Source organism: Strix aluco, chromosome 2, assembly GCF_031877795.1.
Source record: "Strix aluco isolate bStrAlu1 chromosome 2, bStrAlu1.hap1, whole genome shotgun sequence".
NCBI classification, from domain to species: Eukaryota; Metazoa; Chordata; class Aves; order Strigiformes; family Strigidae; genus Strix; species Strix aluco.
The window spans coordinates 66,860,384-66,876,235 of record NC_133932.1 but is presented as its reverse complement, the minus strand read 5'-3'; the positions used below and the strand labels follow the sequence as shown (position 1 = coordinate 66,876,235).

At 42.8% G+C, this 15,852-nt stretch overlaps 1 protein-coding gene across 8 annotated transcripts in view; it reads right to left on the bottom strand.

Moving 5' to 3' along the window:
- The window catches only part of MAP4K4 (mitogen-activated protein kinase kinase kinase kinase 4), a 169,764-nt gene that overhangs the window by 16,144 nt on the left and 137,768 nt on the right, over nucleotides 1-15,852 (bottom strand). For 2 of the 8 annotated variants that reach the window (XM_074815104.1, XM_074815106.1), the window contains 10 exons: nucleotides 13,857-14,087; nucleotides 12,829-12,935; nucleotides 11,731-11,882; nucleotides 10,932-11,029; nucleotides 9,474-9,649; nucleotides 8,929-9,049; nucleotides 7,558-7,749; nucleotides 5,042-5,159; nucleotides 4,604-4,774; nucleotides 460-603 (listed from right to left, as the gene is read on the bottom strand). In XM_074815104.1, coding sequence (XP_074671205.1) covers nucleotides 460-603; nucleotides 4,604-4,774; nucleotides 5,042-5,159; nucleotides 7,558-7,749; nucleotides 8,929-9,049; nucleotides 9,474-9,649; nucleotides 10,932-11,029; nucleotides 11,731-11,882; nucleotides 12,829-12,935; nucleotides 13,857-14,087 — 1,510 coding nt within the window. The remainder of the gene's footprint in view (nucleotides 1-459; nucleotides 604-4,603; nucleotides 4,775-5,041; nucleotides 5,160-7,557; nucleotides 7,750-8,928; nucleotides 9,050-9,473; nucleotides 9,650-10,931; nucleotides 11,030-11,730; nucleotides 11,883-12,828; nucleotides 12,936-13,856; nucleotides 14,088-15,852) is intronic. The other 6 variants (XM_074815107.1, XM_074815111.1, XM_074815105.1 and 3 more) reach the window with 5 other exon arrangements.

Sequence of the window (15,852 nt, the reverse complement as noted above, 5' to 3'; positions counted from 1 at the left end):
GAACATCACTCTTACTTCCCTGCTTCGCAAGAGCATTTCCCATTCTACAGATTTTAACACACAAGATACCTTTAAAACCAAGTAGCAAATCATGTTTTGGATAGAAAGAGGCCAGGTTGAAAGTAATCATGACAGAGAGAAAGAATGCCATTTTTACAAACTTCACAAAGCATTAACTTACAGCTCACAAACAAAGCAAGCCAGATGTTTCCCCCAAAGCCATGCAGCATTTTTAAAGGCCACCCCACAGGATGAAGGACAAGGGGACAAGCAAGCACAGAGTGTTGTGTGGAAAATGATTCACTTGCAGAGCACTGTAGATGCAGAGAGGTGAAATGATGGAAAACCCACTGATTTTAGTAGTCAGGACTTCCCCCTCAACACACAGCATGCCAAGAAAAGCTTTTGCCATACCATGCCAGATGGGGGAAAAAAATCATGCTGAACAGTTAACTTTACCAGAAATTGTCACCAAGACATTCAGCCCTTCAAGTACATCCATTTGCTGGAATCGTCTTCGATTGATGAGCGGATAAACCTTCCCCTGACCACTTCTGTCTAGCAGCATCAGACCACTTTCAGTGCCCACTAACAAGTTCACTCCTAGAAGAAACAAAACCAAAGATCCAAGTTAGTAGACAGATTTTCCACACATTCTGATGAACCGATGCGAGCAACTGTCTTGTTTCAAGCAGGTCTAACCACTGCTGGTTGAGTCTCAGCTGCCTACAGCCTAAACGATCTCATGATCTCATGCCCACAGTGACTACTGACTCCAAATTGCAGTGTTCAAGAGAGTGAGAGACTGGCAGACCATGGAGAGCTTTCTAGAGCACCAGTTTCCAAACAAAAAGGCATGCTAATGTTGGAGGAGTGGTGAGGCACGAAGTGGTATCCAAGCTTATGTATTCCAAAGATGTATTAGGTGTTGGTAGGGGAGTTGGTAGCAGGATGCTCTTGACAAGGACATTGCAAAAAAGCAGTGGCAGGGCCTTGGTTCCCACTGGGATAAACAGATTATGGTGCAGCCCTCCTGTAAAAGGACAGGCACAGGGTTGGTCCTCAGCTTCCCAACAATCTTTTCCATCTGAATGTTAAAACTAGAGGAATTACAGTAATCTTGTGTTTCCACAGATTTCTCCTAAAGATCAAGCAAATACAGATGAGAAAAGTCAGTAGGCAATCTCTTTATACAAAGGTCCAAACAGGCACTGGAACACTTTCCAAGAGTCCACAAAACCTTAGTATTTAAAAGCAATTACATTTTTTTAGTAATAAGTATATGTATATACATAAGACTAGGTTTTAAAAATCTATTAATATATTATCACTCCTAAATTTCATTAACTATTTATTTGCAATAGTGTTTCAGTCCCAGAGCTCACAAACTGTGCAGAGACAGGTCAGATACAGTACAGGGAATAGAAATCAAACCAAATGCGTGACTCGCTTTATTAGACTTCTATGTTGTAATCCCAATGTAAAACTTGTCATCCTTAAGCATAATAAAATAATGAAGTAAGAAAAGCGAAACTCACACAAGATTATCATAGTTATACTGCTTAACATCCTTAATCCCTAGTCAATTAATCCCCAGATACAACTATACTGGTGCCAATGCATGTATCATCTGGGCTGATCCCATAACAAACCTTTTCTAGTGCAGCACATGGGCCCAGTGCACAGGAGTCTGTATCTCGGTGCGATCTGCATCTATAGCAGTGACGTGCCTTCTCAGAGTATTGAAAAAGGCCATTGCTCACAAAGATGAGGAACGCTACCTAAACACCACCCTGGCTACCAGGCATGGGAGCAGTTTGCAAAAGGGAGGGCACATTCACCCTGACCCAAGGAGCATGAGGGTGTTAGAGGGGAGCAGAGCGGCATCCAGGAGGAGGTAATGACAGGGAAGGGGCCTGAGCTGCTGGTGCTGGGGCACTCTGAAAAGCCTCTGGCTGGATGACAAAAACAGATGTAGCCCATGGAGAGGTCGGAAACCACCACGCAACTCCATTTTCCTCTCCTTTGCCTTTTCAGTAATTGACACTTCAGAGGTCCCAGCAGTCCTCAGGAACCATCACGTCTCTTTGCTCATATTTGGTGCTCTGCTACTCCTCTGCCTCCTCCAGACAGGAGAGCCCACCGATACTGGCAGGCGCAGAGTCTGTCTTGGGAGAGGGCCTGCTGCCCTCCCAGGCTCTCCTTCAGCTGCTGAAACCTCCTGCGTCCCCATCCTGCCCTCATCCTGCCTCTGCATCCCCCACATGGGTCAGCACCTGGTGGATCCCACCCCACAGCCCTCAGGGGCATTTCACCTTGAGGGTATTTCCCACCAACTGTCTTCCTGACTGGGAGACAGCCTCAAACTGGGAAGTGGCAGAAGGAATCAGGGAGAGCGAGGTATGCACTGAGTCAGGGCTCGGCACAGGCTGCAGCAGCACCAAACCAGCCAAGGAAGTGTCCTGCAGCTCCAAGGATCCATTGACTAAAGCTGTGATTCAGCTTTAACACATATTTTTGTATTTTTTCCAGCAGGGATTACAATTCCAAGCAAGCCACATGCAAACTGGTCCCTCAGGGTCCCTTCCCCACTTTGCACATCAGGGTTCAATTGCTCCCGCCTCCACCCTCATCTCTTCCTCTGCTGCCTATGTGGTGCAGTTGTTTATGCCTCAAGTTTACATGCACGCCTGTCCCTGACCCCTTCCCTTAGCTATATGCATTTTGAGATGAAACTAATGAGGTACTAAGCTGGTGGCAAGCAGTGCCTGTATTTTAAAATTCAGGCACTGTCTTTATTCACAGCCAGCAGAGCTCTCCTACTGCCACCCTACAATTAAGCAGTTCTGTTTTTTCAAACAAATGGAAATCTTCCTGAAAAAGTACAGGCTCTGTGGAGGCTGGGTGTGAAAATCTATGCTACTGCATCCATGTCATTAACATTGACTTTCACCACTCAGAATGAGAAGAAACAGCATCACAGGCCAAATGCAATCAGCAACCAGCCAGATGCTATGGCATTATCACTGGTAAAAGCAAAGCAAAAGCAAAGCAAAGCCCCCCTCTTTTTGAATGAGGAATGGATCACCATGAAATGGCTTAATTTGCTTAAGGGTAAAGGAAGCTAAACCTTATCAAGAAATCAAGCATGTGTACCAGCTTGCATCACCATCAGTTTGGCCCTGAATGTTCAACAAGGAAGTGCTTTGTTACAGCTGTAAAACACCTCTAGCATATTACACCTATACTTTAAATCACCATAACAGGCAGATACATAGATCAAAGAAATATAAAACCATTTGCACAAATTGCTACCGGCAAAACAAGGCAGATCAGAGAAATTATGAGTCATCTTTACTGATCCCATACAGTATCTCTTTGCCTTCACCCTCTCACAGTCCAAAAGTTTACATTTGCACAAGTCTTCATTTTATCAGAGAGCTATTCATATGAATACACGCAGAAATAGAATTGGGGTAAAAATTCTTACCACTAAATTCTGGAAATAAAACAGCAGATAGGAAGATAAGGTGTTGGGAAAGCTATTTAACTGACATGGCTTTTCAGGATAGGATAACAGTGCTGTTCTGAAAAACAAGAAATGCTGGAAATAACCCCAAAAGAAAACTAAAACCTTGGAATGAGCTGTGAAAATGTAAACAAGAGAAGTGCACTGTGTTACCTATACAATCATTGTGTGACTCAGGGAAATGGCCAACTCTCTTCTTCATAGTTTTTAAAATGACATGCATGTGCATTTGCAGTCTGTTAAGTTTAGCAATGCTAGATAAATATGTACATAATATACACAAGCATCATCTATTAACATCTAGATAATGCAAAAATTCAGGTGGCCCCATAGATTCTGGCCAAGAAAGAAGAGCTTTCACTGGGTGTTGCAGCCGTGATTCCACATTGTAGCAGGCAACAAGCACTGCTCTAAGCCTTTCACCAGTGTAGGATCCTAACTGTCTGACACCGACATAAATTATCCATTGTGACAAGAAGGCCAGGCACACTTGGTCAGCTGATATCCCATACCCAGCTTCTCTCTGCAGTAATCACTCTTAACGAAACCAAGCCACAGTCTCACACTAGAAAACATCCCTCGTACCCCTTCTCTTTTCCCTCTTCCTTCCTACATAAACTGATGACTGAGGTGGAAAGTCATCTTATGAAACACATCTTAATCAAGCTCTGCAACATGTCCAAGAGGCTCAAGAAGATGATTATTTTTCAAAAGAAACACCCTATGTGCATCAGGTATACAATGCAAAGACAACTACAAGCTCCCAAAAGCTGCAAGAGATGTACTAGTAGGGGTTAGAGAGAGCTGAAAAGGACATCCTGATGAGCTGAATGAAGTCTGAATGGTTCCATCAGAAGCATACATACAGCAGTGGGAAATTATATCAAAGCAGAAGCAATATACTGTAAAAACATAATAATAATCAGCTCTTGCAACATAAATATGTTAACAAGCATTGAATAGATGCAGAGAAACTGCTAAGGTTTCAGATACGTTCTCAAAGATTGTAAGCTCATACTGGCACATCTGCACTTCAGAAGTGCAGGAGACAAGGGAGAAACAGGTTTGCATTACCCCATAAGGCAGCACACAGTATCTCAGAATTGAATCTCTTCTTGTATTTGCGAATCTCTGGGGTATCACTCTGTGGCCGCGTATTCGTGGGATTCACATTGACAACGGATCCTTTCCGCGTAGGGTCTTGCCTTATTGCCTCTGACCTCATTGCTTCGCTAGAAAATCCTACTGAAAAAAGAAAAGTAAAAAGCATGTAATATCCCTCAAGTGCTAAATTCTGGCCATATATTCTTTACGTCACACAACCCAAATCAGTAACTGAGAATACTGAGCAAGTCTTTCTTTTTGTAAGAAATGTAAATGGAAAAAGAAATAAACTATGCAATCCATTGCAAATCAAATAAAAAGCATGATGGTAACATTCGTAAGTATTTTAAAGAGCCACTGAAGTCACTGAACCCTTTTTCAATTGTCGTCTTCAGCTACTTTACTTACCCACAGAAGTCACAGTTGTCCCACTAGATGGAGAAATCTGTAGTAATCTGGGGTCTATAAAAGGTGTAAAGGAGGAGGAAGATTTGTGTTTCTGGAGTGTGTTACTAGCGGACTGAGTCTGCAATGTAAATTTCAACTTTATTAATATTAATGACAATAAAAAGCACGGATAACAACAACCAACATTTTTAAGTCACTACAGAATTATGCTATAGAGCCTCCCCAAGCTTTTATACTTCCTTTATAGATACACAACGCACTGCAGGCACCACACCTGAACTAGATACATATGCACACTGCACATGTTACAGTGAAATGTAATTACCTAAATTGCCACCCCTGTCACCTCAGCTGCTAGCGAAGATTTTTAGGACTGGCCACTACAATCAGGCACAAAGCGAGGGAATGTCTCTTTAAAATATCTGCTTAAATGTATGTATACTATCTTATCTGCAAGCTGTCCACTATCTACAACTTTTGAATTTATGAAGCATCTCCTAAAGTGAGCTAGTGTAATAAATTATGAAGTTTGATCTCTTGATTTGTGCAACAAAACCAGAACCATCTGGGATCAAGTGTTCACTTCTACAATGGATTACGTTTCAATGTCCACTACTGTTTGTTCTCCCTATTTTGTTTAACCTGAGCCTCTTGCCAGAAAGCTGCAGCAGGTTCTTCCACCTTTATTTGACAAAGCAACATATTAAACCTGTATCGAACAAAGGGGCTCATTAGTGTGGAAGGTGTAGCAAACGGTGATATGAAGCTATGAATATGTAGTGGATAAAATCACTGGTGCTTGCTGAGTTATGTGGTCTAAACATGAAAAAACATAAAGAAAGGAAGACGACAAGTGAAACAATGAACTGTTAAAAGTGGAAATGGAACGACTTTAAACCCTTGCCAGTTTAGTATTATAGTGACAACATTGCGTACTGAAGCAGAATGGGACAAGTGGAAAAAAAAGTTTATCTATAAAGGGTGTGCATGTGGGTAAGTTATACCAAGCAGTACTGTTTTTTTGGTCAGCTTTATGCAAACATAGAGACACTTCTTTATCATCAACTAATCTTCAACCTCTGATCTTTCTAAGCCTCTACTCTCTGCAAAATAAACAGCAGGGGGTCTGTGTTAGGAACGTATTGCTCTGCTGCACAGCTCAACACCGAAAGGCTCCTTCGCCACCAGCCACTGCCACAGCCTCCACTTCCCAAGCTGAGTTAACTGAACCCTGCTTATTTATTGCTTAGATCAAAGTAATGAGCAAGCATATCTCTGGATCAATCAACTGATCTCTATAACCTACAAGAGCGTGCTTTTAGAAAGATCAAAGACCAATGAAGCATAGCTGAAAATTAAGCATTATGCTAACCCAATTTCCAGAAGGAAACCCTCCCACCCACCCTCCTGCTACGTGGTTCAGAAGCATTTTTGATCCTGTGGTAAACACGTGCATTACCATCAGCCTACCCAGCTCACCGCAACCTCTCCTCGTCACAGCACTTGCACGCCTACACAGCAGGATGGCTCTACCCTGAGAAGCAGCAGCTTCTTTTCACCGAGTTTTGCTCCCCCTGTATCACTCCTGCTTGCATACAGAAAGGGGCTCTCCTTGAAAGCCAGGCTGACCACCCAGCCAGGACTGGAGCCACCACGCTGGCTCCTTGCTTACTGCTAGGGTTGGTAAGGGGCGAATGGCACCCTTCATTCACATGTGTGCATCTCCTCTGCTGTGAGGGGCTACACATGTGTGAAAGACTGGGTTTGTCCACCAACACCTGGTCAGTAACGGAAGGCACCATCCCAGGAACAGCCCAGGACAGCAAAAGGGAGCTTCCTCTGTGGCAAAACCTTGCTTCTCCACCTGAACACAACCAGCACTGGTGGAGAACAGTCATCTTTGCACAGCTGCTTTTCAGAGTACACGCATACTGGAAAAAACCCAAGAGATTTTCACCCATTCATTATTCCAAAGCAACAATACCCCAGGCTTTTACAACCCTCCCGGGCAACACCTGATTTGTTCACCCAGGCCATGTGGCAAGCTTTAAAGAGCAAAATCCCTCCACAGCCACTTCCTTTCCCAAAGGGTGAGTTTCCACAAGCAGCTCCTCACACGTGCGGAGTTACTAGCCCAGCCTTTACTGACAAAGCCAAAAGTAACCGCTAATTTTTAAGAGGCACACTGCTTGCAATTAGCCTGCTCCCAGAATAAAACAGAATTAAAAAAGAGTATTGGCTTGAAAATGCAGTAGTCAAGTTTAGTTTAAAACGAACGCCATGCAATTAATGACTCACTAAGAGGAAGCAAAAATAGTAAACTGGCAAGTTTGGCATGGGACTGCTCTAGAGTTAAGGGCTTCTTACACAGAACTGAAATGTGTTATTTGGGGGGTGGGAACAAAGGTGACAGAAAAAAAAAGCAGGGGAGAGTGGCTGGATTTCCTTTGCAAACTAGCTACTAGGCAATGCTGCTATAACCCTACGAAAGCAGCCAGCTGTGGTGTAAGACATACCTCATTAGTAGTTAGCTTGTCCTGGGGTGTCTGTGGGGACATGGTGGGTGTCGGCTGGCTGGAGGATGGGGAGGAGGAGGTGGAGGAAGTGGAGGAGGAATGGCTTTGCTGTAAGAGATCTGGCAAGAGGTGAATGCGACCGGCAAAGCCATTGCTCTCATGATGGCTGGCACGCTTTTTGTCAACTGTACTCTGTAGAAAAAACAGGCACACTTGTCTTGCTCAAGTGCTGCGTAAAGGTCTATATCCCTAACAACCTCTCTCCTCTCTCCCTCACTCACTTCCTACCTTTTTACATTTATTTTTTAATTTATTTTTAAAAATAAGCTGATAATCCATGCCTTGATGCCTGGATGGAAAGGGAAAGTGGGCAGAGCTACTACAATTCAGCAAATTCCCACCTCTTCCGGCAGGTAAAAGCTTAGTTTGTGTGGTTGACTTGCACCGCCAGTTCCACTAATGAATAGAAGAGTAACTGTGTCGGTAAGTCTTCCACCACAACACGGACAAGCACATTTTTGGGGGTGGGGGGAGGAATTCTTCCCCTATCATTTTTTTTTTAACTTAAATCCTATACAGATATGAGCTTGGACTGTCTGGCAAATGCCTTCAGCTAACTATTTAAAACAATAAGCATGAAATCTTAGTTTTCAAACCAGAGGGCTCAATTAAGAAATTGGCATTCAGTTGTGAAATTCAGAAGTGCGATTACCGAGGAAACTACTATAAGGTAGCACGCTTATCAACACACGAGCTCATTTAAAAGCAGGGAATCATTATCTTTCAAAGGCACAAGAATGCAATATTTTCAGAATCAAAGGCAACAACACAGTGCTCTAGCTCTGTCCACATTCTCTACCTCACCACCTATTTTGTTTCTCCGTTCCCCCACGCTAACTGTTGTATGCATTTGTATGTACGTGTGTGTGTATGTTATCTGGGTGGTCTGTATTCCCTCAACTACAGGCTCAAAACAATTCTAATAAACCCTGAATGCTCCCCCCCAGCCTCCCTCCCAGCCCCGCTCCTGAAAGCCACGTTTGGTTCTAGGGTAAAACTAAACTAAGTTCTTGCTCCAGGTACTTGCTCCACACACCTGCAGCTTTTCTACCCTTCTCTCCCACAGACTTTGAGGTACTCTGCATGGTGCTGCCATGGGTGTCACTGGAAAGCATGCAAAACAGAAGCAAGGGGTGAAGGGCTACTCTCCTCTTTGCATGCATCAAACATCTTGCTCATCTGAAATTCACTACAGCTGTGTCTTGATAATACGAACAACAAATATAATGTAGAAACAGCATGGGTGAATGAGCGAGTGGGTTAATGAGCACAGAAAAGGTGCAGCACTGCACAGGGAAGGAAAAGCAATACCTGTCGGACAATTAAGGTGCCCTCCTTAGAAGGAGTCAAGGCAGGTTCACTCTCCACATCGTCATGGACAATCATGGTTTTCACTGACTCTGTTTCACCATTGCTCAAGTTCAGTGTTGACCTATTTGCCGGACAAGAAATAACTGGAGTGAGATAATAGCACTTGTGCCCTAGCTTTCGCTGCCCTGCACCAAGGCACACTCAAAATTAATTTATATTGCGATCAGACTGGAATATTTACATAACCTGCCTAGAAAAGTTTCTCTATTTAAAAAAAAAAAAAAAAATCAGGAGTTTGTTAAACACCACTTCTTGTTTTATAACGAATCGAGGGAGAAAAGGGAAAGGACATCATTTATAGAAGCCTACTTTTTGAAGAGATTACCCTCAGTGTTTGAAAATGTGAACATACAAGGCTGTTATGTCTTTCTCATAGATTGTTGTAAGCTGAAAGGACTAACGTGCAAGCCAAAATACCCAACATCCTTTTCCTTCAACCCCCTAAGATGGAAAACAGAAGCAAAAATGCTGTTAGAAGAACTAACACTGCTCGGACATCATCTGGTCCAGAAGTAGATTCATCTGCTCCTTCTTGTTCCATATCATCATCTTCCTCATCCGTCGTCCCTGACTCCTCACTTGAGGATGAATAGTCCGTTACTTTATGTGGAGGTCGTACATCTTCTACTGCTCGCAATTCCTTCGCCAATGCAGTTAAATCCTGATGGGAGGAAAAAAGTGATGTTGCAAGGAAGAGAGGAGAAGAGTTTGCAAGACAAACCCACAAGATTAGTGCCCAAGTTCGCTCGCTTGTCCACTGTGTTAGGTTTATTCATTCCTGATAGTTACCTAAACTCACTTTCTGATAAATTAAAGCACCAAAAGAGCCAACCTAAGGAGGTCTTGCTATATTATAGAAGAATGTGCATACTCTGAATCCAAACTATCCTGATTATGACTTCAGTTTATCCCATTTTACCATCTGAAGGACATATACAAGCACCCAGACCCACTCTCACACAGTGGTTGACTGTCAGAATCCATTTTCCTAAACTTTTCAGGTTAATAGCATCCACCACAAGAAATCTAGGCAGAAAGGTAGCCGAAAGATCCTAAGACTTACTGAGTCACCCAAAACAGTCATAGAGAGCTGATCTCCCTGAAACCTTCTGATGCATTTCCAGTCACATGGATCCATGCTAAGGAGTTCACCTCAGAAGTCAGATTCATTAGTACCAGCTCAGTCACACACGACTGTCAAACAGTATGGGACATAAGCTGCTTTTCTGTCTGCAGCTTGGAGTGCAGGCAAACCAGGTTTGCAGTCAGTGCAATCTGCTCTTAATTGTGTAGCTATGCTTTCTTTAGCTGAATACAGTTTATGGCAAATACCTCACACATTACACTATCAAAAGTGAAGGACCAACCTTTATGTTTATTTAAGAAAGCAGCTTTAACCGAGATCTGGGTGCTAATGCGGTATCATAATGGCAAGAGAAGAAAGTTTTAAGGGAAGTTGGAAATACTGTGAAAACCCACTGTGATCCCCCAGACACAACTGGACATAGAGCTGTAATCAACTGTAACAGCAGGCAGATAAAGAAAATGTCAGAAATCTTTCACAGAAAATAGCAACAACTTGAGGTCTTACCACTTCTCCCTGCACCATTCAGCCCAGCATTGGCACATTCATGTCAAATGCACGATCATTGGTCCAGCCCCAGGAAGGAAGCACAGGATTGAAAGAGAAAGGCAGAGGTTAGGAAGGAAGAAGACCAGAGAGCAGAAACCAATTCCAGAAGCAGAGCAAATTCTAATGTTTAAAGTACTGTGATGTGTGCAGGCAATTGCAGAGCTCAGGACATGCTGTTAGGCCCACAGATACAAACTCCAACACAAGCTGAAGTTCACCCCCAATGGCACCATGAACGGAAGCTCACACTATACTTTTTGTGGGCCTACCTGAAAGAGAGGGGGGACAGGGGAAACTGGATGCAACTTACAGCAGGCTTGATAGGTCTGAAGACTTCCTTTTTCTCTTCAGGCTTTTTAGGTGCACTTTCATGACGCTGCGATGGCGAGCCCTCTGATTTGGATGATGCTGCATGTGTCAGGAACCCGAAAGGAACACAGAACAAAACAGATTAAGCAGGGAGCTAAAATATGTTTTCTTACTTTACTGTGGAGTGGTGAAGAGAGGTGAGAAGTCTATCAGGCTGTGCATGACAGCAAGACCTAGGTTTCACTGGTTCACTATTACATTGTCCCTGAAGGACTATACAAAAAATCATCATAAGCTGTGATGATATGGGTGCAGCTGACCTATGACTGAAGCCCAAGTAAACTGTCACATAGTTGTAAATTAAAGAGGGTAACGACTGTGGCCAGAAGTTGGAAAACCTGCATCAGCATCCAATGTATCCCAGCTGAGACCTGCCTGTAGCAGTCTGCACCCCATCAACAACCGCCAAGGTGATAGGCAACAAGCATCAAAATGTGCCCTTGCACACATGAGGAAGGGAGCTACGAGAGCATGGAGACTGAGCTGTTTGCACACAGGAAAATGAAGCAGTGGCAGGATGTGAATCAAAGAACAGTGAACACTTTCACGACAACTTCTGCCTCTACCTCTTTCCCAAGCAAGTACATACAGCCAAGGGGGGGTACTGGAAGCTAAACCATCTTTGAAACTGCATGCTAAAAGGTCTTTCCCAGTGAGGGTTATCATCCTTCATTACTGAGTGTTTCACAACTTAATAAATTTAGAAATGTGATGTTATGAAGGGTGGAGGAAGGACTTACATCTCATCCGGAACCGCTCTCCAGACCCACTCTGAGACCCAGGGTGGGAGCCAGGCTGTGAGCCAGAGTTGCTTGAACCTGAAGAACTGCCACTGCCTGGCCTTGGTACGAGCTTCTCTACCCTTTCCCACAGCAGTCGAGGCTCTATATTGCTGTATCAGGGGAGGGAAGAAAGTTTTTGTCACACACTTCAGTTTCAGATTCTCATTTCTGAACTCAAACATCACTCTTCCTCAGTGTTTTGCTAATAACTCATCTTAAAGTGCACTTAACACTGAGTTGAGGGCATCAGTGATGCTTCACAAGCCAGGCAGTGTCTCGCTTTGAAATACCTATTACCTTATTGAGGATGGAACAAAAAAAAATAATAATGTTTAGGTGGGTGTAAGCTATTCTTTTTATTATGAACTGGCTGCCTGCCGTTCTTACGTATCTAACCTAAAGTGGATAGTTCTCTCAGCAGGTTTAAAATTGGCTCAGAAGTGCCCTGGCCACACAAGCACAAGCCAAAAAGACATCTCTTCTTGTCCCTCTCAGAATACCCTCACTCCTGTCCAGTGAGCCAATTCCAGGGTGGCCTGTCCATGTTGCTCCACTGAGCTCTGGAGGCAGCCCCTTCTTCCCCCTTCCTGACCTCAGATGCTCTGCGTCACAGCTCATGGACACTTCTCCCCCTTCTAAAGTCTGGTTCTGGCTGAGAGGACAGAAAGTTTCTGAGATCTCTTCCCTTTAGATGTTACAAACACTTCTGCTGCCAGTAGTCCCCACAGTATGCCCAAGATGACCTGTTGCACCAAAAAGCAAGAAGTTCACGAACGGCCACATTTTTTCAGAAATCTTAAGGATATTTCGAAATTATTGCTAAAGTTACAGGGCAGGCAACTCAAAGAAGGAGAGGGAAGAAGAAATTTTGCCAGTATTTGTTGGCACACATGCTACACCAAGGGAAATTAATATTAATCATTACTGAAAAGGGATCCAAGTTCATCTTCCTTTCACGTCCAACAGACAATGCCAAAAGCTCTCTGGAAACGCCTTGCTTCCCATGAGCCTTTTCCTTTCAGTTCAAGAAAGGCAAGGACATGTAGGTTTACAAACCTCGTGGAGTTTCTTTGACCTGCTTGGTTATTTTGCTGCCCACTGCCCTGCAGCGGAGAGTCACGGCGGGACAGGACTGGTGATCGGGATGTTGTTCTCACAGGTACCTTGGGAGAAAAAAGGTTGTGTTAAACCCATGAACAGGAGAGAGAGAAGAGGAAGATTAAACCTCTCCTGCTACAGAATATATTCTTAAGGTTTTAGTAACACTTAATTCTAAGTCCAAGTTCATCAGCGACCAAAAGCAATAAACAAACACCCACAAAACCAAGAGCCTTAGCTGGGATGCTGTTCAGATTTTGAAGAGAACTCAAAGTTGAGTCTTAACATTAAGTAGTATTTAATAGTTATCACACAAACACATACACAGCCCACTACCCTCCAACTACTGAGACATTTAAAAAGAATATGGCATTTTGACTGAAGCAGGGGAGGCACAAAGCAATTTGCTGAAACAGCATGAGAATTAGAATAAGCTCAGGGGAACCAAACAAATGCCCGGGAATGGATCAGCAGAAGGCAAAGACTGGTGGGGGAGCAAGAATATACTCAGAAGAAGCAAATCCCAGTGGATGGGAGGGGGGTGGGAGGGGGAGAGGAGGAGAAGATATATTGAATGTTTCCTTTTTGTTCAGTTCCATCTCAATTTTAAATATGTGTATGATTCATAGTTTGGGTTGCTAACAGATGAAGAGGAAAATTAACTCTGAGCAATAATCTCAGGGATATTTAAAATTCTTTCCTGAATATGGTAATGATTTGTTAACTTTGCATAATAAATTGTCTATCTGAAATAGCTGCATTCTATAAATAATTGCCAATTTTATATGAAGCTTCAATATTGTACTTAAGGTTGCTTATCATTAACCCATTGACTGACCACCTACATTATGATCTGCCTTCCAAAATACTGTTACCAACACTGGCACAAGGGCATGGTCTTCCCAGTGCCTGGGGTATCACATCCTTTAAAAAATAATAATTAATAATAAAAAAAAATAGCACACATCTGTCTTTCTACTCCTTACCCTTGGAGGCACCTCGTCACTGTCTGATCTAGCCCAAGCCTTTTGGGTGGGGTCGGGTACCTCCGACTTAGAGTCAGAACTCTGATTTAGCACTTCACTGCGTGAAGGTGGATATGGGTCCTGGGAACGAAGATGGTGATGAGCAAATTTGGGAGAAGGGTCACTGAAGGAATGGGATCGCGAGACAGGGGAAACATTGTTCTTGAGAGATGCCAGATGGGACCACTGTACCTTACAAGAAAACAAAACATAAAACATTCAATGCGCTCAGTATAACTGGCTTTCCAATTAACACAGAATAAAGGCAGGTGGGGCGGGCAGAGACAAATTGGTTATGGCATTAGGTAAGCGTGGGGTGGAATCAATGCACTTAAAAGCAAGGCAAGCACCCAAAGAACGTAACAGACTGAAAATACAGCACATATGCATTTTTTTGTGAGCTACGCTCTCCACATACACATACACTGGTGCCCAGAAGAAAAGGGAACCTAATATCTGCACCGTGAGCCTGAATCCAAAGGCCACTCAAGACAGAAGTCACCTGCTGTTCCTCGGTCTTCAGTAGCCTTTGGTCAGGTCTCATGGCAGCACTGGTGGGCTGGGAAATTTGAAGCGGATATCCAATTAAAGAAATGTACAGAATCAAAGAATGCTGTAAAATGCGCAAACCGACAGACATTTACGTTACCTAATGAATTTAGGAACTAGATACAGTTCCAAACTTTTGGAGAAAGACCACAACACAGAAGCCTTTATTCCTTTACAGTCATTGCAATATATATAAAAAAACCATAATATATATTGTATATAGTATACATATGTACAATGCATATTATACTTACACCATATATGTACCATATACAGTACATATATACATATTTATACACAAACTAAGCACACACGTACACGCACACATGTTCAATTACACATACTAAGAAGGCACAACAGTGACTCGAGTTAAAACTCCATTGGGATTTCCACTGAAACCCATATTGACCCTTCAGCCTACTCCTTCCTTGTGCATAAACCTGCATTTCAGAGTTAATTTCTGAAACTGAGGAGGAGGAAAGGTCATAACTGAGGAACGCACTGTTTTCACACCTAATATTTAAGAAAAACTTTGCTTTCGATCCCAGTTTCAGTAGGCTGGTTGTATTTGTTTTTCTATTATTATTTCCTCAATTTTAACACACACAGCTGTTGAAGAGCCTGATTATCCATAATATGAGTGGAAGACCCAGACTTTAAAAGTAACTGGCACAGAGAGCATGAAGATACAAGTCCAATATTTTGAAATAGTCATAGAGGTTTGAATAAAAGCCAGGAATTAATGAGTAAGAGATGAAGTTCTGTCCTGATTTCTCCCACTCTCCCGTCTGTTCAAATTCTCCTGTTGCCCAAAAGAGTTGCAATACCTAGTCACAATCAGGGGCGGTTTTAGCTTGCACTGTCATCAACAGACTTAATTTGGGAGAAGAAAATTCTGCATGGAAACAGAGGAACTGAATGCAGAACTATACTTTTTAATTTAGCATATCTAAATCGCTCAGAATTTATGGGCTATCTAAGTTTTAGACAAAGGTTACTTTTTAAATTCATGCTGCAATTCCTATGAGATACAGATACCAAGATCTGGAGGCTCTTCATTAGAAAACAACAGAACAACAGCAGCCAAGCAGCTCAGTGTTTTCAACGTCTTTTTGATTTTCCAGGGGTGGTACAGAGCTCTATTTAGCCACGGTAGGCCTACTGACAACAAACTTGTTTTTCTTAGTCATGTTTTATAAACCTCTTTGAAGCAGTGCTCATACTATTAAAAACCACTTGTTTAGTTAGCTTTTTCCACAAGAATTTTAAAAAACAAGCAAGCTCACTTTTTTCCTGAGCATTCTTTTTGGTAGTACATATCTTGCACAGATTAAATTCTGAATTATAAAAGTGTACTGCAACCGTCACCAGTGCTTAGCCCACCATTCCACTGTTGCACAGATAATAA